We start from the raw sequence: 23,804 nt of genomic DNA, 5'->3' as shown, positions 1-23,804 counted from the left end.
TCAGACATTCCGTCTTTTCTTCCACTTTTTCAATCACTTCATCCTCTTTCTCTGACTTCCTCCCCCTACTTGGGAATGAGCATCTAACTTCAAAGAGCTGTGAACTCTTTGTTACAGCACACTCATGATTTTACGATTACACCTCTACCCATTGCCTTCTGTAAAATCTTTCTCACTCTTATTTTTTCCTTTAATTTTCCAAATTCACTGTAGCCTTACCAAAGCCACTCAACCAATCAAGGTATCAAATCACAAACTACAAAGTCAGGAACCATCTATGCTCTTGCAAAGGTTTCTCATGCTCTCAAAAGCTTCATTCAATTATGATTTCATAACACCAATCTTTTTTCTTTGTGTCATTTCCATCTGTGCATTTCATTCCAGTTACTAATTACAGTTACCTTAATAGAAAGACCATCAACTAAAGTATGACACATAAAATATTTATTTCTTCAATTCCTCCTTACAGCAGACCCTAATTCTTATCCTTTTCATTTGTTCAAGTCACACCTTCTTCAATACTGCCTGTTTCATCATCCTCCTTTCAATGGAACATTAATTGTTCCTTTCTCTTTTCTACACATTCTGCATCTTTTTCACATTCCTTTTCTTTTCTTATTGAACTTCCAATCGCTACACTGACACAATTTCTTCTCTTTTCTCTAGCTTTCTTTCTTTCTCTTTTCTTATTTCATCCCTACTTCATGTTTTTCTTCTCTTTTTTGTGTTTCATTTTTATGAATTTATCCTCAATCTCCGTGCCACACCCAGGACCCGAGACCACTATAACACTTCCTCTCCTTCGCCATCTTGAAATCAAAATCCACTCGTGCGTGTCCCAACCACTTTTACGCAGAACAATTTTAGCCTTCACATTCACACAGCTTCCACACAGACACGTAAATCCCAGATTTTAAACCGTGTCCCGATACGTAAATCCCAGATTTTATACCGTATCTTAACCACGAATAGTTCCAAACTATTCTAGTAGGTAAATCCCAGATTTTACACTACTATCGTCCACACTTTTACACTTATTTATTTATATATTTATTTATTTATTTAACCATATCATATCTTAACCACGAATAGTTCCAAACTATTCTAGTAGGTAAATCCCAGATTTTACACTACTATCGTCCACACTTTTACACTTATTTATTTATACATTTTAACGCCGTTCCACTCCGCCTTCCTCTTATAATTTAGCGTTGCCAATATGCAGAATTTGAAAAGGATCTGCTTACCTTATGTCACTGTGGGCCCAAGAGGAAGGCCGGTCAGAAGTGTGGCTCCTTTATCCTTTAATCTTTATCAGGTCGTCACCTGGTGTGGACGTGGGCCCCAGGCCCGAGTCTCAGACTCTTGTGGTTTTTCCTGAAGCCCCAGGCTTCCTTTGAGCCCCAGGCTCTTGAAGCCCCAGGCTTCTTTTCTTTTCTTAGAGTCCCAGACTCTCTTTGAAGTCCCAGACTTCTATTACCTCTCATGCATCACGTCGGGGTCACCATAAATTGTTGGAATTTATCTTTATATCAATGTTAGAATTTAACTTTAACCCAATGTAAACTCAAATAAGTAATCTGACTCCAATTTGCGACCTTACCCAACTCCCACACATCCAACAATATGCGCGCTCGTTCTGCAATAGAAAGGTATCAGGAAGCCGGCATTTTCACGCACGAATGGATTTATTCCCAATACACAGATTTCTACATGGCACCTGGATCTCGAATCCCTCTCAATACAAGTCTACACCTCTCTTGCCACCAGCGAATGTGTTCTACCTCCGAGTTGCCCAGCACTGATTCATACTATACAACATGCAAATGGCACAGACAAAGGCATCCTGGCATGATTCTATTGGCTATGTGTATTGCAGTTAACTTTAGCTCGCTCTCATTGGTCTTTCTCCTCCCGCCGAATCCCGTGGCGACTCCTCCTGCTTGTGCTATCCCCCGATGGCCGCTCCTTCCCGGAGTCATCTCGTCTCGCTCCCTCCTTGCTGCTATCACCCTTTGTCCTGAAACATTCCACTCGTGCACGCTCTTGCAACCCCCATTCTGTTGCGCTTCACCAGTCACACTCTCAGCATTTTACAATATCACATTTTCATACATTGGATGCACCAACATCTAATGAACTATGTTAAGCTCAAACTCTTATATTCCTTTAATAGTCAAATGTATGAAATCCTTTAAGTGTAACTGAAGTTTAGACCATGCTAATGACCAGACACTCAAGAGAGGAATGCAGGAAGATTAGATCACAGCTGCACCACAGGAGGTGTGAACGAGACCCCTCTGAAACAATGGACTTCCATGCCAGGATCACAAAAGTGGCTCAGAGCAGTCTAACCTTTGTTCAGTTTTAAATTGACTGCCATTTACATTATCCTTTACTTATGACGTCATGCTTTAAGCACGTATTTTTCAAATATATTTATTTGCCTCTGTGTTTGTTTTTACCCATGTCTGTTCTATTTTCATATATTATTCATATAATATTTTAATTTGGTTGATAATTTTTTTTTTACAAAATAACTAAAATAACGCCACATTGGCGCGTAAGATCTGACGTCACTTCCGCCTTTGCCCCGAGAAGCCGCTGCTGCTCCAGCAGTGGGACGTTTACGTTTCTCCTAACGAACTTGCAACAATGCTGTGGTTCACTCGGGCTGCGAGATTGTATGAATATAATGTCTGCATATACTCGCAGTGCTTCTCAATTATTTCACGCCCGCCCCTACCAAGAGGAAAAAGATTCGCGCCCCCACCACCATTTTTTTCTGTCTTTGTATATTGATGTTAGATTGACAATAAAATATCCTTTCACTAAGCTAAATTGATAAGAAATATAATTTTGAGAACTATTATAGTGAGGATCTCGAAACTCAGTACTCTATTGTGCAAATATTGATGAGATGATAAATATTTATTCATACGTTTTTTGTAAAAAAAAAAACTTTATTAATATTAGCGAACCAAACACAGTTATTAATACGTACATAATATAGAAAAGACAAAAAGAATAGCCAGGGGGATTTTAAACAAAAATTCTTTGAAAATAACCAGAAGGAACAGCTTTAGTGTGTTTACGATTCGGTTTTTTTCACGGTTACTGTAATGTTCCGTCTTCTGTCTTAAGAAGTCACGCAGGTAGTGATGGGTCCAGCGACACTGAGACGTCGATGCGCGCGCCGAGCTTCCAGGGCAAACCCCGTGTCGGTGCGCGTACCGCTTTAAGAAAGTCACGTGACCACTACCGGAATCGTGTCGACACAGCGGTCGCGCGCCAAACCGTGTTCATAGGGACGCGCATCTGTCAACAGGATGGACGCTCAAAACAAGCATCGAGTTATTGGCGCATTACTTTGCGTTAAATATCCACAAGATGGAAGACGTCACTGTTGATGCGCACTCAGAGGTGCAGCGCTATATGTCAGCAGGACACGTTGCACGTACGGAAGACCCGCTCTTATACTGGAAGTCCATGGAGGCAACGTTCCCTCACCTATTTATAGTAGCCACACAGGCGTTGTGCACACCGGCCTCTTCAGTGCCTTGTGAGAGGATCTTCTCAAATGCGGGAGAAATTGCCTCAAAAAAAGAAATAGACTGAATAACAAAACGCTGGAGAAACTAATTTCTTTTGAATAAAAATCTTTAATTACAATGAGTCCATTGTCATTCACAACACTTTTATTTGGGCATTCAGACAGATTTTCTCTTAATTTATCAACTGCGTCTCAAATATCAAAGATTTTTTTTATGAAATTGCATGTATGTAAAAATAATGTGAAAGGAAATGCCTAATCAGAATCAAAAATCCCTTTGTCATTGTGCTCAAGTGTGCAACGAGATTCGAGAGCTCCCCTCTCCAGTGCAATACAACAATAATTCAGTTAAATATATAAATTAGATAAATATGAAAATAAATAGTGCGATGGAATGTAATACGAAATAGGATATATAAAAACACATCACGTCGCTAATCAATGGAATTGGATAAAATTAGTTTGACAGATCAGTGTCAGATGACCCTGTCAAATGTTTCCTGCAAGTCCACCAGGTGTCAGTATTCAGCAACACAGTGTCAACACAATGTCAATACATTGTGTCACTGTGTCGAAACGATACAGGATGCCTCATCTACCCATCACTACACGCAGGTAACGTGACGCTGCTGGCTTGTGTCTCTTTATTTATTGACTTGCATTCTCGTCTTTGTGCGTACACACTTGTTCGTCTGGTAACCAAAACACACATCAGGCAATACTGCCAACTAGTGGCCAATGATATAACTGCTATCATTACATCTCCCTTTCAAACGTTAAACAATGCCTGTGCCTTTTTTTCATTATTATTATTTATTATTATTATTTTGATAATTTTGTTTTGTTATCAATTATTTTCACTTCTTATCAATATCCACACATTTTTATGCCAACAAGCAGCTCTACAACCGTTTTCGCAACAAAAACACAACATTAATCATTTTCAATCAGCCTGTCCGGTTGTCGTCTAACTCTTGTTGATCTTCGAAGAGGTTCAGTAATCCCAGAAATTGCTGGTGGTTGAGGTCTGTGCTCCTTCGATGTATCCACCTGCTTTGCAGCCTCAGCCGCATCAGAAGATTTCTTACAGTTCCCGGGAACCTTCAGAAGACTCCTCCTGTTCCTCCTCACTCTTTGTCCATGCTTTGTTTCCACAATGTAAGATCTCGGTCCGGCTTCGATAAGGACAGTCACTTTTCTGTCCCAACAATTAGGTCCCTCGATCCTTACAGTGTCTTTCTCAGAAAGACGTTCCAGATGTTTTGTAGCTCTGTCATATGCAATTTTCTGTTTGAGTTTGAGCATTCTCTTCTTTTCAATCCAAATGTTGTTGTCATGTCCTTGTGGTATTTGTGGTGCGAAGCTTACGGCACATGAGTAGGTCAGCAGGCGAAGCTCCCCACTCCAGAGGTGCAGCTCTGTAACTCAATAGGGCAAGGTAAGGATCAGATGCATCATCCTTGGCCTTCCTTAGCAGTCTCTTGATGATTTGCACTCCCTTCTCAGCCTGGCCATTTGCCTGTCGGTATAAAGGGCTTGAAGTGAATCCATATTGCTTTGCAAACTGTTGAAATTCTCCACAGTCAAATTGCGGACCGTTGTCACTCACAACACACTGCGGAATTCTGTGTCTTGCAAAGAACCCTTTCATGTGCACAATAATGGACTGTGCAGTGGTGCTGGTGAGTTGGGCAATCTCAGGATAGTTAGAGTAATAATCAATGTTAATAACAGAAACTTGTACGTACCCACGATGCTACCAAAGGCAAAAGATGTATGCAGATTGTGCTCGATTGGACTTCATTATCATCACATTTCTCTCTTATTGGTGATCTATTATTATACTTCCTGCTTCCGCGACATCCGATTTGATGACGTCATTTCCGGGTACGAACTACGCTGCTTCATTACGAAACTAAAGTTGCGTTGTACAAAAAAAATTTAGAAAAATATTTAACGTTACACTTCACAGTAATTTGAATGCAATAACAGGATTTAAATGAACTACAAATTGAAAACAGAACAGCAATACTTTTCTTGCCACTCAAAAGGTAAACAGTTTGCACGCTAGTATTATGCAAAAACATTAACAGTAGGGACCCATATTGCTATTATTAAGGTTATTTCGTTAGAGCAGGGGTGTCAAACTCATTTTTGTGGACGGGCCACATCGTAGTTGTGGTTTCCCTCAGAGGGCCGGTATGACTGTGAACCCATATAAATTGAATGGAAAGCCAGTTTTGAAATCAGAAGCTCCTAAGTAATTGTTCAACAATTTTTCCATTTATTTTAAAAGGGGAGGACTGCTAACAAATAAATGGCAATATCTCATATCTTAGTGTTGTTAAAAGTGAAGAAAATATGATAGAAACAGGAAGTTGATGCAGATGATTTGCCCTTTGCGGGCCACATAAAATGAGGTTGCGGGCCAGATCTGGCCCCCGGGCCTTGAGTTTGACATGTGCGTTAGAGTGAATTGTATGTACCTTGTTGCTTTTCATGTGCAGAATGTCACCGTGAGGGACATCTCTTGACCGCAAGAAACGTTCCAAGTCACCCTCTAAGATTATTGCCGCATCTGACGTTCTGTCGTCTCTCGAACAGCCGCGCATCAGAGGCTAGGCGAGCCAAACTGACTCGGAAGTACATAAACACGTATTAAAAAAATAAATAAACGAACATTCACTCAAAAAAACCAACTTTGCGTTTGCGAGGGAACGCAATCTTTGCAAGGGAAAGCAAAGATTTGTTGTTGTTGTTTTTTCTTCCATGTCCCCTAAGGGGCTCCGGAATTTCAGAACGCCGTCAGAGGAAAAGGAGAAATAAAAAAGGAAAATCTGGATATCAGTCTGAATCGTGGCCTTTTTGCTGGACTACACTCCTGCCATTCCAAAAACTTTGAGAGAAACTGAGACTACTTGCGTTTCTCTTTCTTGTTCTTTTTATAGTTCAACTTCTAGTTCTGTTTTTCACCTTTTCACACAGCGTAATGAAGGCCAGTTGAGCAAGTGGAACAAGTGATTTTATTAATAATTGTGGAAGGCACCGATTTCATAAGCACCGTTTCTTCTCACACCTTTTCCATTAACTACGATTAAAAAGACAACTGAAAAGCATAACGTTAACAAATGTTGTTCTAGGCAAAGGCAATTAATTTCATTTATAATGATTGATGTTAACACACAAAAAAACTCATCATCACTCAGAGACAATGGTTATTCTGGCACTGATCACATTGGCTTTGTGTCAATAAAAGATCTTTGCAAAATTCAATTTCATCATATTTTATTGAAAATCACATTCACGTCTTACCACAAAGAGTCGGTTCCTTCAGTTTTTTTTGTCATTTTTTAAGCTTCAAGCATCGCTGCTTTTTTCACCAACACAATTGTGTCTCTCAGTACTATGTTTAGTGGAGAATTTTTTAGCACAAACGCTGCAACTGAATGGCTTGTCTCGACTGTGTGTTCTTGTATGGCTCGTTAAATGCGACTTTTGAGAGAAACTCTTGCCACAAACTGAGCATGAAAAAGGTTTTTCTCCACTATGTGTCCTTGTGTGTTTTGTTAAATTTGACTTATCAGAGAAACTTTTGCCACAAACTAAGCAGGAAAAAGGTTTTTCTCCGTTGTGTGTTCTTGTGTGATATGTTAAACTTAACTTTTGAGAGAAACTTTTTCCGCAAACTGAGCAGGAAAAAGGATTTTCTCCACTGTGTATTCTTCTATGTTTTGTTAAAGTTGATTTTAGAGAGAATCCTTTGCCACAAACTGAGCAGGCGAAGGTTTTTTCTCCACAGTGCGTTCTTATATGTTCTGTTAAACTTGACATTTGAGAGAAGCATTTTCCACAAACTGAGCAGGAAAAATGTTTTTCTCCAGTGTGTATTTTTATGTGACTTGTTAAATTTGACTTTACATAAAAGCTTTTGCCACAAACTGAGCAGGAAAAGTTTTTTTCTCCAGTGTGTGTTTTTATGTGACTTGTTAAATTTGACTTTCCAGAAAAGCTTTTGCCACAAACTGAGCAGGAAAAAGGTTTTTCTCCACTGTGAGTTCTTGTGTGGCTTGTTAACGTTGACTTTACAGAGAAGCATTTTCCACAAACTGAGCAGTAAAAAGGTTTTTCTCCACTGTGCGTTCTTGTGTGGATTGTTAAACTTGAATTTTGAGAGAAGCTTTTACCACAAACTGAGCAGGAAAAAGGTTTTTCTCCAGTGTGTAATCGTGTATGTGTTTTTAAATTTGACTTTAAAGAAAAGCTTTTGCTACAAACTGAGCAGCGTAAAGATGCTTCTCCACTGTGTGTTCTTGTGTGAATTGTCAAATGAAACTTTCGAGAGAAAATTTTGCCACAAATTGAGCAAAATCTAGGTTTTTCTTTACCGTGGTTTCCTGTGTGCCGTTTTAAAGACAACTTTGAGGTTAATGAGTCAGTGTGACATGCCCTTTCAGTTTTGGCTTGCCCATCATCATCATCATCGTCGTCTGATAATGTGTCCTCATTATGTACTTGTGATGGCCCCCAGTGGTCTTCATCACCTTCTGTTGTCACGTGATGACTTGAGCTGTTGTTTGGAGGCTCCGCCCCTCCCTTGTCCTCACTCTCATCCTTGTTTTCATCTTCAGTCTTTATAGGGACAAAGTTCACTGGTGACTTGTTAATATCCTCCTCCTCCTCCTCCTTTTTGATGTGAGTCAAGTCTGGCTCCTCTTTCACAGAACGGAGATCGTTTTCACTGACGTCTGCAGGACACAAAAAGACAAACACACATTTGGTTTGGTCAAGTCAAACCTCATGCGGCGACTTTGACTTATATTGTTTCTACCGTGTTACCTTGACTTGTGCCTGCCTCACACGAAGCAATGGACCAACTTGGACCGGACCATGGGGGCATTTCACAAAATTACGTCCTACGATGTAAACCTCCCTTTAGCAGCACAGCTGTGATAAACGAGCATTTAAAAAGGAAGCACGTTGCGGCCGATGCCCGATTTAATTCCTGACAGAGTCACAGACGTTTCTGGAAGCGAGCTGAAGTTAGCACACACAGGCTATTGTGTGCGTCTGATGGAACACCTGTTGTGGGACCCTAACTTATTGATGGGGGCCATCGCAGCATAATGTCATTGATAAAATAGGAATCCTTCAAGCGAAATATGTTTCCAAGTATTTCATTTTGCATTAAGAGATAGAACTAAATGTTCCGGGGCTTGTTGGTGGAAAAGGGCATTGTGACGGTCTCCCTTTTTAAGCCCATAGTAAGCCAAAGATGCAGATAATAATAATAATAATAATATTGCCTTTATTAGTCCCACAATGGGGAAATTCGAGATTCGAACCCAGGCCTCCTGGGGAGACTGGGTCCTGAACGCGGCGCCTTAGACCACTCTGCCATCCTGGCAGCCAGATGCATTCCTTGCAGCATGCGCTTCGTCACTGATGAGATCCGTGCAACCCTGGATGGATGCATTCAATGTATTTTAAATGTTTGGATGAGGTGAAACTATGCACACGTGCACAAAACAGTGCAGGGCCACCTGAGGTTCATTGACCGAGCCAGTACAAAGTTGATAAATAAGACCAATACGTACTTGATTTTTAAAAAAAAGAAAACGTAATCCCTTGTGTTTTATCCACTAAAATTCATCAACCGCCATTGATCTTTTTGCCGCAGTGTGCACAGTTTTTGTCAAAAACGAGACAAGCCTTCATAAATGAATCACCCAGCCAAGATTGTCTTTGTCACTTGCGAGGAGCAGTCCACCAAAGAGAAAAGCTTTCCCGCTCCTTTGCGTCGTTTTATTGAAGCACAGCAAAGCAATTTGTATATGCAAACTCATAAAGAATGGAAAAACATGAACACTTTATCACACCCGTCAAGTTGGCAACTCCTGACATTCCAAAACCTTTGAGAGAAACTGAGACGATTTGCGTTTCTCTTTCTGGTTCTTTTTATGGTTCAACTTCTAGTTCAGTTTTTCACCTTTTCACGCAACGTAATGAAGGCCAGTTGAGCAAGTGGAACAAGTGATTTCATTGATGATTGTTGAAGGCACCGATTTCATAAGCACCGTTTCTTCTCACACCTTTTCCATTAAGTACGATTAAAAAGACAACTGAAAAGCATAACGTTAACAAATGTTGTTCCAGGCGAAGGCAATTTATTTTATTGACATGTTTGATGTAAACACCAAAACAAATCATCGTCACTCAGACACAATGGTTCTTCTGGCACTGATCACATTGGCTTTGTGTCAATAAAAGAGCTTTGCAAAATTCAATACATCATATTTTATTCAAAATCACATTTACATCTTACCACAAAGAGTCAGTTCCTTCAGTTTTTTGTTTTATTTTTTTTAAGCTTCAAGGATCGCTGCTTTTCTCACCAGCACAATTGTGACTCTCCGCATGCTGTTTAGTGGAGAATTTTTTAGCACAAACGCTGCAACTGAATGGCTTGTCTCCACTGTGTGTTCTTGTGTGGCTTCGTAAATTAGACTTTTGAGAGAAACTCTTGCCACAAACTGAGCAGGAAAAAGGTTTTTCACCACTGTGTGTTCTTGTGTGTTGTGTTAAATTTCCCTTTTCAGAGAATCGTTTGCCACAAACTGAGCAGGAAAAAGGTTTTTCTCCAGTGTGTGTTCTTGCGTGGATTGTTAAATCAGACTTTTGATAGAAGCTTTTGCCACAAACTGAGCAAGAAAAAGTTTTTTCTCCACTGTGCATTCTTGTGTGGATTGTTAAATCAAACTTTCGAGAGAACCTCTTGCCACAAATTGAGCAAGAAAAAGGTTTTTCTCCACTGTGCATTCTTGTGTGCCTTACTAAATGAGACTTTCGAGAGAAGCTTTTGCCACAAACCGAGCAGGAAAAAGGTTTTTCTCCAGTGTGTGTTCTTGTGTGTTCTGTTAAATGTCCCTTTTGGGAGAAGCATTTTCCACAAACTGAGCAAGAAAAAGGTTTTTCACCACTGTGTGTTTTTCTGTGCCCTTTTAAAGACAGCTTTGAAGTGAATGAGTCAGTGTGACGTGCCCTTTCACCTTTGGCTTGGCCATCATCATCATCATCATCGTCATGAGCGTCTGATAATGTGTCCTCATTATGTGCTTGTGATGGCCCCCAGTGGTCTTCATCACCTTCTGTTGTCACATGATGACTTGAGCGGCTGCTTGTAGGCTCCGCCCCTCTCTTGTCCTCACTCTCATCCTTGTTTTCATCTTCAGTCTTTATAGGGACAACGTTCACTGGTGACTTGTTGATCTCCTCCTCCTCCTCCTTTTTGATGTGAGTCAGGTCTGGCTCCTCTTTCACGGAACGGAGATCGTTTTCACTGACGTCTGTAGGACACAAAAAGACAAACACACATTTGGTTTGGTCAAGTCAAAGCTCAGGCGGCGACTTTGTCTAATATTGTTTCTACCGTACTACCTTGACTTGTGCCTGCCGCACACGGAGCAATGGACCAACTTGGACCGGACCATGGGGGCATTTCACAAAATTACGTCCTACGATGTAAACCTCCTTTTAGCAGCACAACTGTGATAAACGAGCATTTAAAACGGAAGCACGTTGCGGCCGATGCCCTATTTCATTCCTGACATGGTCACAGACGTTTCTGGAAGCGAGCTGAAGTAAGCACACACAGGCTATTGTGTGCGTCTGATGGAACACCTGTTGTGGGACCCCAACATATTGATGCAGACCACTGGGGGCCATCGCAACATAATGTCATTGATAGAATAGAAATCCTTCAAGCGAAATATGTTTACAAGTATTTCATTTTGCATTAAGAGATAGAACTAAATGTTCCGGGGCTTGTTGGTGGAAAAGGGCATTGTGACGGTCTCCCTTTTTAAGCCCATAGTAAGCCAAAGATGCAGATGCATTCCTTGCAGCATGCGCTTCGTCACTGATGAGATCCGTGCAACCTTGGATGGATGCATTAAATGTATTTTAAATGTTTGGATGAAGTGAAACTATGCACACGTGCACAAAACAGTGCAGGGCCACCTGAGATTCATTGACCGAGCCAGTACAAAGTTGATAAATAAGACCAATACGTACTTGATTTTTTAAAAAAAAAAACGTAATCCCTTGTGTTTCATCCACTAAAATTCATCAACCGCCATTGATCTTTTTGCCGCAGTGTGCAGTTTTTAGAGTCAGTTTGAATCATTCCATAAGGAATTGCTTGAACAAGATATGCCAGAGAAGTTATTGTCAAAAACGAGACACGCCTGCACAAATAAATCACCCAACCAAGATTGTCTTTGTCACTTGCGAGGAGCAGTCCGGCAAAGAGAAAAGCTTTCTCGCTCCTGTGCGGCGTTTTATTAAAGCACAGCAAAGCAATTTGTATATGCAAAAACATGAACACTTTGACTTCATCACACCCGTCCACACGCTTCCTGTTGTTCGAACGGTTTCAGCTTACAACACATGTTTGGGTCACACTTCTGTTCAATGCGAGCTAAACGGTTTCCTGTCAAACACGGTTCAAGACGTGCATCTGTTTTTGTGGCTTCCTGCTACAGAATTGGTGATGGAAAGAACCTCTCTGACACAGCCATTTTGGTTTGAAAAAAGATTTTATTCTCGTCACATGCTGATGTCAAAACAAGTCTCCCCAAAAAGAAAAAAGGGAACGGTGTCCCCTCTCTCCGGCCTTCCCTTCTTATAGGGAATGGCCACACCGGACATGAATATTGAAGGTTTGTATTACGATTGCTGGCATTATTTTAAACACTTACGGGACAGAAGGTCAATTATTTAATTTAGCAGGTTCATATTTACTGAATATGTTTGACATTGATTAAACAAAAAGCATTTCTCAAATGAAAGTAGAAGTACAGTGCATCGATAAGATTGACTGGGATTGTAGTCATGGTGTTTACTGATTCATTCATATGCTAAATTTATATCCATCCATTATCGAGACCGCTTCTCCTCACTAGGGTCACGGGGGGTGCTGGAGCCTATCCCAGCTGTCTTCGGGCAGTAGGCGGGGGACACCCTGAACTGGTTGCCAGCCAATTGCAGGGCATAAATTTATATGACTTAGTTTAAATGCAAGACCTCAAAATTGCACACAGTATTTTCATGACCCACACTCTCATTCCGAATAAACAGATTCAGTCTGCTCAGGTCAAACTGATGACAAACCAGATAGCACTTCATGGACAAATACGACAAAACACATTCTCCACATAGGCCATAGAAGATGCAAACATCAAGTTGGGCAGGGGAGTACATCACAGGGACGCGATCAGGAACACCAAAAACACATAATTTGATCTGGGAAAACATACACCACACAATCTGTACACTGACAAGATTACAGGGGAATGTGAGCAGGAGAGACGGAGAGACTGCCGCCTGCCTGAGAAGGTCAGCCTTGGACGTGGACAGGGGAAGGAGCAAGGACGACCGATTCAACCTACATGACCCTTGACATAGAAAACCTATAAAATGTGAGGCTGGGCTGAGATCAGCGCGCCATTTTTCGATTGGACTCGTCTGAGTACAGTTTCTCGTCAGATTAAGAAAAAGCCGCCCAGATATCTGTATTTGTACTATTTCCTGAACTCCAGAAATCAAAGAAACTAAAATATCGGAACTCTAATCAGTTGTTGTTGAGTCTTTATTTGACCCTTTTCTTCTTGAGTACAAAAAACGAACACGCATTGGAGTAAGTTTGGCTTTGAAGATTCATTTACGAAATGTTTCTCATTTTCTCGGTGGCTCAACTCCAACAGTGGATATAAAAATACACTCCATCTGTCAGCATAGTTTTGAAACCTGATGACATGACAAACTTAATTTATATTAAAACATTTAAAAACCGGAATAAGTAAAATATTAAATAATCAGTTCATATTTTAAATTGAGAAAAAAAACACGGAGTTTACCCCCGCTAATGGTTATTCTTTGGCATTTAATTTCTGCACTGATTTCATTTGGCATAAACAAATGTTCAGCAACCCGGCAAGTAAAAGGCAATAATTAAAAATAAAACGGCAATAACCTTGAACGATTTCCCCAAACAACTTAATGTTGTGATGCATATTTCTAACGATAGAAAGTCGTTCTTTACAAAGCAAATGAGAGTAAAACGTGTACAAACCTGCTTCGTTCTCTTCTTTTATTTCACAAAGTTCCACTTTGTACTTGGGTGTCATTCCTGCACTCATTTTCAAACGCCAATCTCAAAAAATCCACACTTGATCTCTGCTTGGCGATAACTCGTGTGCTTCTCTTTGTTCGACCAGATGAAAGAAAGATGGCATCGTTTTTCAAAGTCGCACTGAAAGGATTTCCTGTTCGTCACGAAGGCGGAAAAACAGGACACACCCCGCTGTGACATGATTGGCTGCTGGCTTTGTGGAGCACTGTCACCAACTCACCGACAGATGTCGCCATTTACGATGCAAATCATTGTTATCTTCTTCGAAACAGAGAAAAAACGTAAGATTTGAACCGTATGCACATGAACAAACATTTTAGTTCCCAAATATGAACTTGAGAGATGTATTGAATTTTACTTTTGTTGCTGGTTTTGTTTATACATCTGACACCATGTTGTTGGTTGGATAGTATTCCAAATGTATTTCCCTATTATTAACAGTTGACATGATAAAGTGATACTTTATGTCAACATATTTGCCTTTTTACAGGGTTTTTCACCAGGTTGTGATGTGATTGCGAATTTTAAATTAAAATATGTCACTCTTTTATTACTTAACTGTTATTGTGTTTGAAAATGATTTCGGTATTTATTTAAAGTACTGTAATATTTCATTATTCGTTTCAGTATTTATTAAACTACAATAATTCACTATTAATTTCAAGATTCATTGATCTGTTTTAGGAATAATTTCGTATTCAATGTTTAATAGTTACAGTATTTACTTTTTAAATTTTTGTTTCACCATTTTGTTCAATCTTAATCTTATGGAAAATTATTTTGCAAGCACCAACACAAGGTTTTTAAAGATAACGATAAAGATGTCCTTCAATAGTCCCACAATGGGGAAATTTGCAGTGTTACAGCAGCAAAGATATAGATCACACCGAGGTGGTGGTGCAATGTGGCCGTTAATGTATAACATTAGCAGCAGACATTCAGAAAAAGCAAACCTATGCGAATATAAACAGTATATACGTAAATACACAAATCCCCATGTGTATATACACACTTACATCCCACAACATTTACAAGTGTAAGGAAACACTCCGAATGTCTGCCTATGGTACAGAGGGAAAATTAATAAAGTGCTGCAATGATAAAAAATACTGCTGTCATAACCCGTGTTGGTCATGTCAGTGTTTTTGTTATTATTTTCTTCACCTTCCTGCCATGTGCTCATTCTGTTTATTTAGTCAGCTGAGTGGGGCGTTCCCTCCAGCACTCGTTCCCCACCAGCCACGCACCTGTTCCCCGTTACCCTCACACACCTGATGCCCATCTGCTCCCCTAATTACTGGACTATTTGAACACCTCACTCCGACAACTCATTGGCGGTGCATTGCTCCGTTACGGACTGTCACGACCGCGCTCTGATCTCGGTCATGCGCACTGCTAGTATATGCAGACATATTCATACTATCTTGCAGCCCGATTGATCGATTGCAAGTTCGGTAGGAGAAATGTAAACGTCCCACTGCTGTTGCAGCAGCGGCTTTTCGGGGCATAGGCGGAAGTGACGCGAGAGATGACTCGCCAATGTGGCGTTAATTTAGTTATTTTGTTAAAAGAAATTCACATCCGAATAATAATATTATATAAAATATATATTAAAATAGAACAGCCTGGGGTAAAACCAAACACAGAGGCAAAGAAATATATTTGAAAAATACGCGCTTAAAGCATGACGTCATAAGCAAGCGCGCAGCTTCCGAAGGACCTCGACCACATCCACCGACCCTCCACACCGGAACAAAAACACCCACCGCTAAATTCTTCTGATTTAGTGTGGAACTGACTGTAATTTTCTCAAAGGATGTCCAGTGCTACTCTAAAGGACTACGACATAATTCATTAAGTCTTTATGTCCCGAAAACCTCATCTTCGCGCGTTGATGCTTTTCGGCGTAGTTAGCTTAGCTTGTTAGCTAGCTATCCGCTAACGAAAAGAGGCACATGACTCATCGCCAAGCAGAGATCAAGTGCGGATTTTTTGGAATTATCATTTGAAAATGTGTGAAAGAACGACACCCAAGTACAAAGAGGAACTTTGTGGAATAAAAGAAGAGAACGAGCAACATCATCAACTGCTGGACGAAGTTTGCAACCAGCCTCGTGTTGTGCCACTCAAAGCAGGTTCGTACACGTTTTACTCTCATTTGCTTTGTAAAGAACGACTTTCTATCGTTAAAAATATGCATCACAACATTAAGTTGTTTGGGGAAATGCGTCCAAGGTTATTTCCGCTTTATTTTTAAATATTGCCTTTTACTTGTCGGTTTGCTGAACATTTTTTTATGCCAAATAAAATCAGTGCAGAAAATAAATGCCAAAGAATAACCAATAAAGGGGGGGGGTGAACTCCATGTTTTTTTTTTCTAATAAAATTTGAACTGATTATTTAACATTTTACATTTTCTGGTATTTATATTTTGTTCAAGCAATTCCTTACGGAAGGAATTCTGCCTGACTCTAAAAAATGTGCACACTGCGGCGAAACATCAATGGCGGTTGATCAAATTTAGTGGATACAACACAAAATATTACGTTTTTTTTTTTTAAATCAAGTACGTATTGGTCTTATTTATTTATTAACTTTGTACTGCCTCGGTCAATGAACCTCCGGTGGCTCTGCATTGTTTTGTGCACATGTGCATAGTTTCACCCCATCCAAACATTTCAAATACATTAATGCATCCATCCAAGGTTGCACGGATCTCATCAGTGAACAAGCGCATGCTGCAAGGAATGCATCTGCATCTTTGGCTTACTATGGGCTTAAAAAGGGAGAACGTCACAACCCCCTTTTCTACCAACAAGTCCAGGAACATTTAGTTGCTGATAATAAAGTTCCTGTGGCCCAGGTGGTTTGCATCTCCCCCACAACTCATAGTTCCTGGTAATTTATCCAAATGACAATGATGATGTATCAGTGGGAGGTGTTACTTTGTTACTCATTACTGACACCCCTTGGCTGTTATGCATCATTGCAGGTACAAAATAATTCAGTGAACTCTTAAAATATTATGGTGTATCTTAGTCTAATTTGAATACATATTGGATAACTTTAAAATATACAGTCATTATTCAAATATGTCAACATGAAAGTCAGAGTGAAAGTGTTGTTGCTTAATGCTTATGTGAAGGGATTTTGTCTCTTCAAACGTAATTTTGTTTTAAAATTTATTTCAAACAGAAATTTTATAAAAATAAAAAGGGTAATGTCGGAACTTACTCGCAGGATAAATATCATTTTGGGTAAAAAAAAACCTAACGTAAATCATACAATAAATAGCGACTCTGATTCCAGGGCCCCTTTAATTCTTTTAGGGATCCAGATTATAATGGAAGCAAAAAGTACCCACGATGAAACTATCTCTAAATGCAAAATGAAATACTTGAAAACATATTTCGCTTGAAGGATTCCTATTTTATCAATGACATTATGTTGCGATGGCCCCCAGTGGTCTGCATCAATATGTTAGGGTCCCACAACAGGTGTTCCATCAGACGCACACAATAGCCTGTGTGTGCTAACTTCAGCTCGCTTCCAGAAACGTCTGTGACTTTGTCCAGAATGAAATCGGGCATCAGCCGCAACGTGCTTCCTTTTGAAATGCTCTTTTATCACTGTTGTGCTGCGAGGAAAGGGAGGTTTACATCGTAGGACGTAATTTTGTGAAATGCCCCCATGGTCCGGTCCAAGTTGGGGTCGCACGCATTGCTCCGTATGCGGCAGGCACAAGTCAAGGTAGCACGGTAGAAACAATATAAGACAAAGTCGCCGCCTGAGCTTTGACTTGACCAAACCAAATTTGTGTTTGTCTTTTTGTGTCCTGCAGACGTCTGTGAAAACGATCTCCGTTCTGTGAAAGAAGAGCCAGACTTGACTCACATCAAAAAGGAGGAGGAGGAGATCAACAAGTCATCAGTGAACGTTCTCCCGATAAAGACTGAAGATGAAAAAAAGGATGTGAGTGAGGACAACAGAGGGGCGGAGCCTACAAGCAGCAGTTCAAGTCATCTCGTGACAACGGAAGGTGACGAAGACCACTGGGGGCCATCACAAGCACATAATGAGGACACATTATCAGACGCTCATGACAATGATGATGATACTAATGATGATTATGATTATGATGGGCAAGCCAAAGGTGAAAGGGCATGCCACACTGACTCATTCACTTCAAAGCTGTCTTTAAAAGGGCACAGAAAAACACACAGTGGTGAAAAACCTTTTTCCTGCTCGGTTTGTGGCAAAAGCTTCTCTCGGAAGTCTCATTTAGTAAGGCACACAGGAACGCACAGTGGAGAAAAAACGTTTTCTTGCTCAGTTTGTGGCAAAGGATTCTCTCATAAGGCAAATTTAACGAGCCACACAAGAACACACACTGGAGAAAAAACTTTTTCTTGCTCAGTTTGTGGCAAGAGTTTCTCTCAAAAGTTTCAATTAAAAATCCACGCAAGAAGACACAGTGTTGAAAAATCTTTTTCCTGCTCAGTTTGTGGAAAATGCTTCTCTCATAATTCGAGTTTAACATATCACACAAGAACACACACTGGAGAAAAACCTTTTTCATGCTCAGTTTGTGGAAAAAGCTTCTCTCAAAAGTCGCATTTAACAAGCCACGCAAGAAAGCACAGTGGAGAAAAACCTTTTTCCTGCTCAGTTTGTGGCAAAAGCTTTAATGTAAAGTCATTTTTAACAAATCACACAAGAACACACACTGGAGAAAAACCTTTTTCATGCTCAGTTTGTGGAAAAAGCTTCTCTCAAAAGACACATTTAACAAGCCACGCAAGAACACACAGTGGAGAAAAACCTTTTTCCTGCTCAGTTTGTGGCAAGAGTTTCTCTCGAAGCTCTCATTTAATAATTCACTCAAGAACACACACTGGAGAAAACCCTTTTTCTTGCTCAGTTTGTGGCAAAAGCTTTTCTTTTAAGTGGAATTTAAAAACACATACACGATTACACACTGGAGAAAACCCTTTTTCATGCTCAGTTTGTGGAAAATGCTTCTCTCGAAAGGCAAGTTTAACAGAACACACACGAAAACACAGTGGAGAAAACCCTTTTTCCTGCTCAGTTTGTGGCAAGAGTTGCTCTCGAAAGTCTGATTTAATAAATCACACAAGAACACACACTGGAGAAAAACCATTTTCCTGTTTGGTTTATGGTAAAAGCTTTTCTCTCAAATCATATTTAACAAGTCACACAAGAACACACAGTGGAGACAAGCCATTCAGTTGCAGCGTTTGTGCTAAAAAATTCTTTTCTAAAACGGGTGCTGAGAGACACAATTGTGCTGGCGAGAATTGCAGCAATCCTTGGAGCTTAAAAAAAGGACAAAAAAAAATGAAGGAACTGACTCTTTGTGGTAAGATGTAAATGTGATTTTGAAAAATGTAATTTTGCAAAGCTCTTTTATTGACATTAAGCCAATGGGATCAGCGCCAGAATAACCATTGTGTCTGAGTGATGATTTTTTTTGTGTTTACATCAAACATGTAAATAAAATTAATTGCCTTTGCCTGGAATAACATTTGTTTACGTTATGCTTTTCAGTTGTCTTTTTAATCGAATTTAATGGAAAAGGTGTGAGAAGAAACGGTGCTTATGAAATCGGTATCTTCCACAATCATCAATAAAATCACTTGTTCCACTTGCTCAACTGGCTTTCATTATGCTGCGTGAAAAGGTGAAAAACAGATGTAGAAGTTGAACGATAAAAAGAACAAGAAAGAGAAACGCGAATAGTCTCAGTTTCTCTCAAAGGTTTTGGTATGTCAGGAGTGGGCAACTTGATGGCGACTGGAGTCAGCGCTGGTTTTCTCGCTGTGTTTGGCTGGCTCGTATATGTATGGTCCATTGAACAAAACTCAAACTCTTCAAATATCCCCTCACATACATTTAATATTTCCCTTTCTGAATAAATTTCTGACTGGCTAAATACACTTTCTAGGTCGAGCTCTATCAAGCGTTTGGGGCTTGTTGCTAAGCAGAATCTCACTTCGGAAAAACTTAAATCATTTGTCAAATATACCAAATATTTTTTTTCATGCTATATTATATTTTTTATACATTGGATTAGTTATATAATGAAATAGGGAAATATTAAAATTGGAAACCACATACAGACTTAATTCAATTAATAACAAATATAGAAACATTTTATAAATATTGAACTCATTGAGAAGAGTCCTGATCTTGAAATAAATATTGAATTATAAAAAATACTAAAAAATTAATTCAATAACCCGACCCTGGATGAGCGGCAGAAAATGGCTGGATGGATGGAATAATTTAAATTGCATACATATTCAAATGAACAAATATGTTAAGAAATATTCAAGTGTGAAATAAAAAGGTTTAAATTAATATTGATATAATTTTGCATATTAAAATAATTGAAAAAATAATGTAGTATTATATAAGCAATCTTAAATATACATTGAAATAAAAAAAAGTCATGTATTTTTAAATGGCCTAATATAGATCTGGGAAGTAATTCTCTTTTTGAAACTATGAAGGGACTGGAGCTCACAGAAGTGACCAGTCTTGGTTCTGAAGTTCCGATGTAACCAGATACTGCCCTGAGAGAAAATAGGCCTGAGCATTGTTTATGGTGGGGGCAATTCTCTCGCCAGGTCAGTGACCTTCCAGGGTATGAGAGTAATTTAAGGTGGTCACGAGTAGACTGGTCGTATCAAAGGGGAGACGCATCTGCTCCCCCTCTGGGGGACTTTTGGAGGGAAATCCCAAAGATTAGCGTGATGGGAATGCACAAAACTTACTCGACTTTGCTAACATTACAAAAATTGCTACATTTCTTATCGGATTCGTAAAATATTTACCTTTTCAAAGAAGTAGATAAACACCATTCCATTCTGTGTATCTGACATCGACTTACTGAAAACACAATATATCAGCGTAAGAGTATGCAAGCATAAATGGTATTAAACAAATTTTGGTGTTTTCCACTAAACATAAAGCACCACCCGAGAGCTATTAAGTCCGGTGTTTTACTGACAGTTCAGAAGAACAAGGCTTTTATTATTTCTTAAATGATGTTTACGCAGTCTTTATCACTTAATGTCTCATTTCTTAAATAATGTACACAATCCCTCGTACTAAATGCGAGAATGCGCTCTGAAAGGAGCTCTTAAGATTTTACATCAAAATATAAAGCAGCATAATTTATGTTATTTTTCTAAATCATTCAACCTTAATTTATTTACCGAACAATGCTTCTGTTTTATGATGGACTCGTAGTCCGGCACCAGTGCATTTCCATATTGGCAGATTTCTTTTTCTATCTCTCTTCAATATTATTTTCAGGTTTTGGGGCCGTTTGTGCTGGCGGCAGCCGTCTTTACATTTGACCACCTGCGGGCACAATGACAATAAATTCTAAATAGCGATGGTACGCGATACAGTGAACGCTTAATGATACTTGTTAACTCTGGAAACTCTCTGTCTTTAACTATTTCATCCTGGCTGGCCGACTTTTGCGGTAATTTATTTGTTACCAAGTGCAATTTTATTACTCTGTGGGGCAAGCTTCAAAGCAGAGACTTCCCTTTAAACCTTTCTGTGCTCCTATTTTCGTAGGTGTATACATCTTGCGATGATAAAAAAATCCTTGACTTTATGACGCGTCACTTTTTGACCCATTTTCTCCCTCGCAGCTAAATGAAGGCGATCTGCACCTCCAAAACTGGCTGGTTGAATGGGATCGTAGTACAATTTTTTCAACCAACGTTTAACGCTCATGACGGTTTATGATTTAGTGACAAACGTCACATTGTTATTTGTCTAAACACACAGACGCAAAAGCCTCTTTTTTTAAAACATCCATTTTTTATTGAAAGAAAAATCAAAAATATGACAAGGTTCAGTATGGTTACACATGATAAGGATTCTCTAAGTCGTAAAAAGTCTATAGGTCAGGGTTAAAACAGATGGATTAACATTTGATTCTAACAGATCTTCAAACATCTTCAATTCGTGCGCGAGATCCACAGGTTGTTGATGACGGAGACGGTATCTTATCACATCGGTAAACAGCGTGAGTATGGTAAGTACATGTCCTACACTTATCTCATTTTCCCAATTTTCCAAAATATTTTGAAACGTGTCGATCGAACCCGAGCGACTCAAAAATATGACATGTTGCACAAACGATTCCCACGGCTCCTGAAAAATTGTCAAAGACATGGCACGCACTTTTTGCATAAACAATAAAAAAATTTCAATCAAAGGGTCTTTATCATCGGGGTTATATGTAATTGTTCTATTTATTATATCTGCCCACCCTTGGCTTCTATAGCCAAAAAGCGATAATTTTCTCAACACATTACCCATTTTTAATCAAAGTTATTATTTTCTATCAAATATTCTTCGAAAACATCAAGTTGATCACGGTATATCATAAGACATAGGTTCTCATCCAATGTAAGGCGGTCCGGTAAATTCTTTACTAGTGCTAACTCCACCATTAAGATCTCTGCAACTCGCTTGACTGTTTCTTTATCCGTTTTTACAGAACACAAATCCAACAAGTAGTGAATACAGGGTAAAAACTTTTTATCGCAAAGGATTGGCATGATGCGCTCATATTGCTGTCTTAGATAATAATTATGCCCTAAGTATTTATAGCTATGCAAACAACCCCGTTTTTTGTGATACTTTATCACAAAGCGTCTGACCATGTAAATAATAGCCGCCTTAACAACTATTACGACATCCATATCAACCCATCCCTTAGGAGGATCAACCCATGACATATGTTGTACATCATCCTTGGAAATAGGTGCAGGTCCGGGGTCAGGGTCGTTGACGGTCTGAACCTTAGCGGGCTCAAGCGAACGGTTTGAGAACTCTTGTTCGGACCAACTAGGTACTCGTACCTCCTTGATTTGTGGAGATTCAGCCTGGTGGGACCAACTGGGCTGTTGTACCTTCTCGTTTTGTGAAGATTCTGCCGACGAGGTGGGGGTCATCGGAGGTGTCGACGGCGGCGTCGGTGAAACGGGACGGCTCCACCCTGAATATGATGGCTCGCCAGTGTTGTACGAGGCTACAACAGGGGTTGGTAAGATTCCCGTACCGCCCACCCATAAAGAGTATGATGGTCCTGCCTGGTCCTCGTCTGTTTTTGTAGGGGTTCCATCCTGGTCTACATTTGTACAGGCGTCAACCTGTTCCATGTTTGCAGTTGTCAGGGTTTCTACACCAACAACGTTTTCAACCATAGTCATGTCATGGTCGCATGTAGGTTCATCCACACCGCTATCTGTAATACAAAGATACCATGATTAAATATTATATAGCTATATAGTTAAAGATTAATTGCATCGTTTACCTGAAGAGATTTCTGCAATGTTGTTAGAAACCTGATCAGGTGCAACGATGGTTGTCACCCTTCTCGGTGTGACGTCCATGACCATGCGACGTCTTGTTCTGAGCGTCTTCATTTTTAGAGTAGGTCTGGCTCTTCAGCCGGAAAAATTGGTTTGTCTGTGCAGAGCGTGACTTGGGCTTTGGCTGTATTGAGACTGGGGTCGGGATATGATAGTAGGGGATGTGCTTATTTTTGACAGAAGCGTGATTCTGGGGGGCGGGCGGTGTTGTTTATGCTTACAAACACGACCACAACTTGGTGGTCGTCTGTCTGTCCAACTATAGATAAGAAATACGTGAAAACATGTCAAAGCTTGTTGCAAAGATGACTTGGGGATGTCTACAGACAAGATGCTGTTCCTCCTTGAAAGGTAAAATAATTGGTAAAACAACCTTAATGATATCTTAGCTTAGCTGCTATTTCTTAACCTAAACGCATGTTGTTTCTTAGCTGTATTCTATTTTCTTAACCTTAATGTATATTGTTTCTTAACCTAACTACATACTATTTCTTAGCTCTACGCTGTTTCTTAGCAGCATGCTATTTATTATATATATATATATATATTTATACTATAATATATATCTATAATAATATATAATATTCTAATATCTAATATTTCTTTGCTTACCTGTATAAACTACAAACATGGGGGT

General features: G+C 39.6%; 2 protein-coding genes across 2 annotated transcripts; one reads left to right on the top strand and one right to left on the bottom strand.

Moving 5' to 3' along the window:
* Positions 1 to 15,127: 15,127 nt before the first annotated feature.
* Positions 15,128 to 19,133, top strand: LOC148342261 (uncharacterized). The gene is made up of 2 exons (XM_088288109.1): positions 15,128 to 15,140; positions 17,782 to 19,133. Exons 1-2 carry the CDS (start codon positions 15,128 to 15,130, stop codon positions 19,131 to 19,133), a joined length of 1,365 nt encoding a protein of 454 aa, XP_088144235.1.
* Positions 19,134 to 22,111: 2,978 nt separating this feature from the next.
* On the bottom strand, positions 22,112 to 23,414 carry LOC148342260 (uncharacterized). Its single transcript, XM_088288108.1, has 2 exons — positions 23,110 to 23,414; positions 22,112 to 23,040 (listed from the first exon to the last, which is right to left on the bottom strand). Exons 1-2 carry the CDS (start codon positions 23,219 to 23,221, stop codon positions 22,112 to 22,114), a joined length of 1,041 nt encoding a protein of 346 aa, XP_088144234.1. The 5' UTR covers positions 23,222 to 23,414.
* Positions 23,415 to 23,804: the final 390 nt, after the last annotated feature.

Source organism: Idiotropiscis lumnitzeri, chromosome 2 (genome assembly GCF_059441095.1).
Source record: "Idiotropiscis lumnitzeri isolate Australia: NSW breed Sydney's pygmy pipehorse chromosome 2, RoL_Ilum_1.0, whole genome shotgun sequence".
NCBI classification, from domain to species: Eukaryota; Metazoa; Chordata; class Actinopteri; order Syngnathiformes; family Syngnathidae; genus Idiotropiscis; species Idiotropiscis lumnitzeri.
The sequence above is the reverse complement of the archived record's forward strand: the minus strand, read 5'-3'. Positions and strand labels throughout refer to the sequence as shown.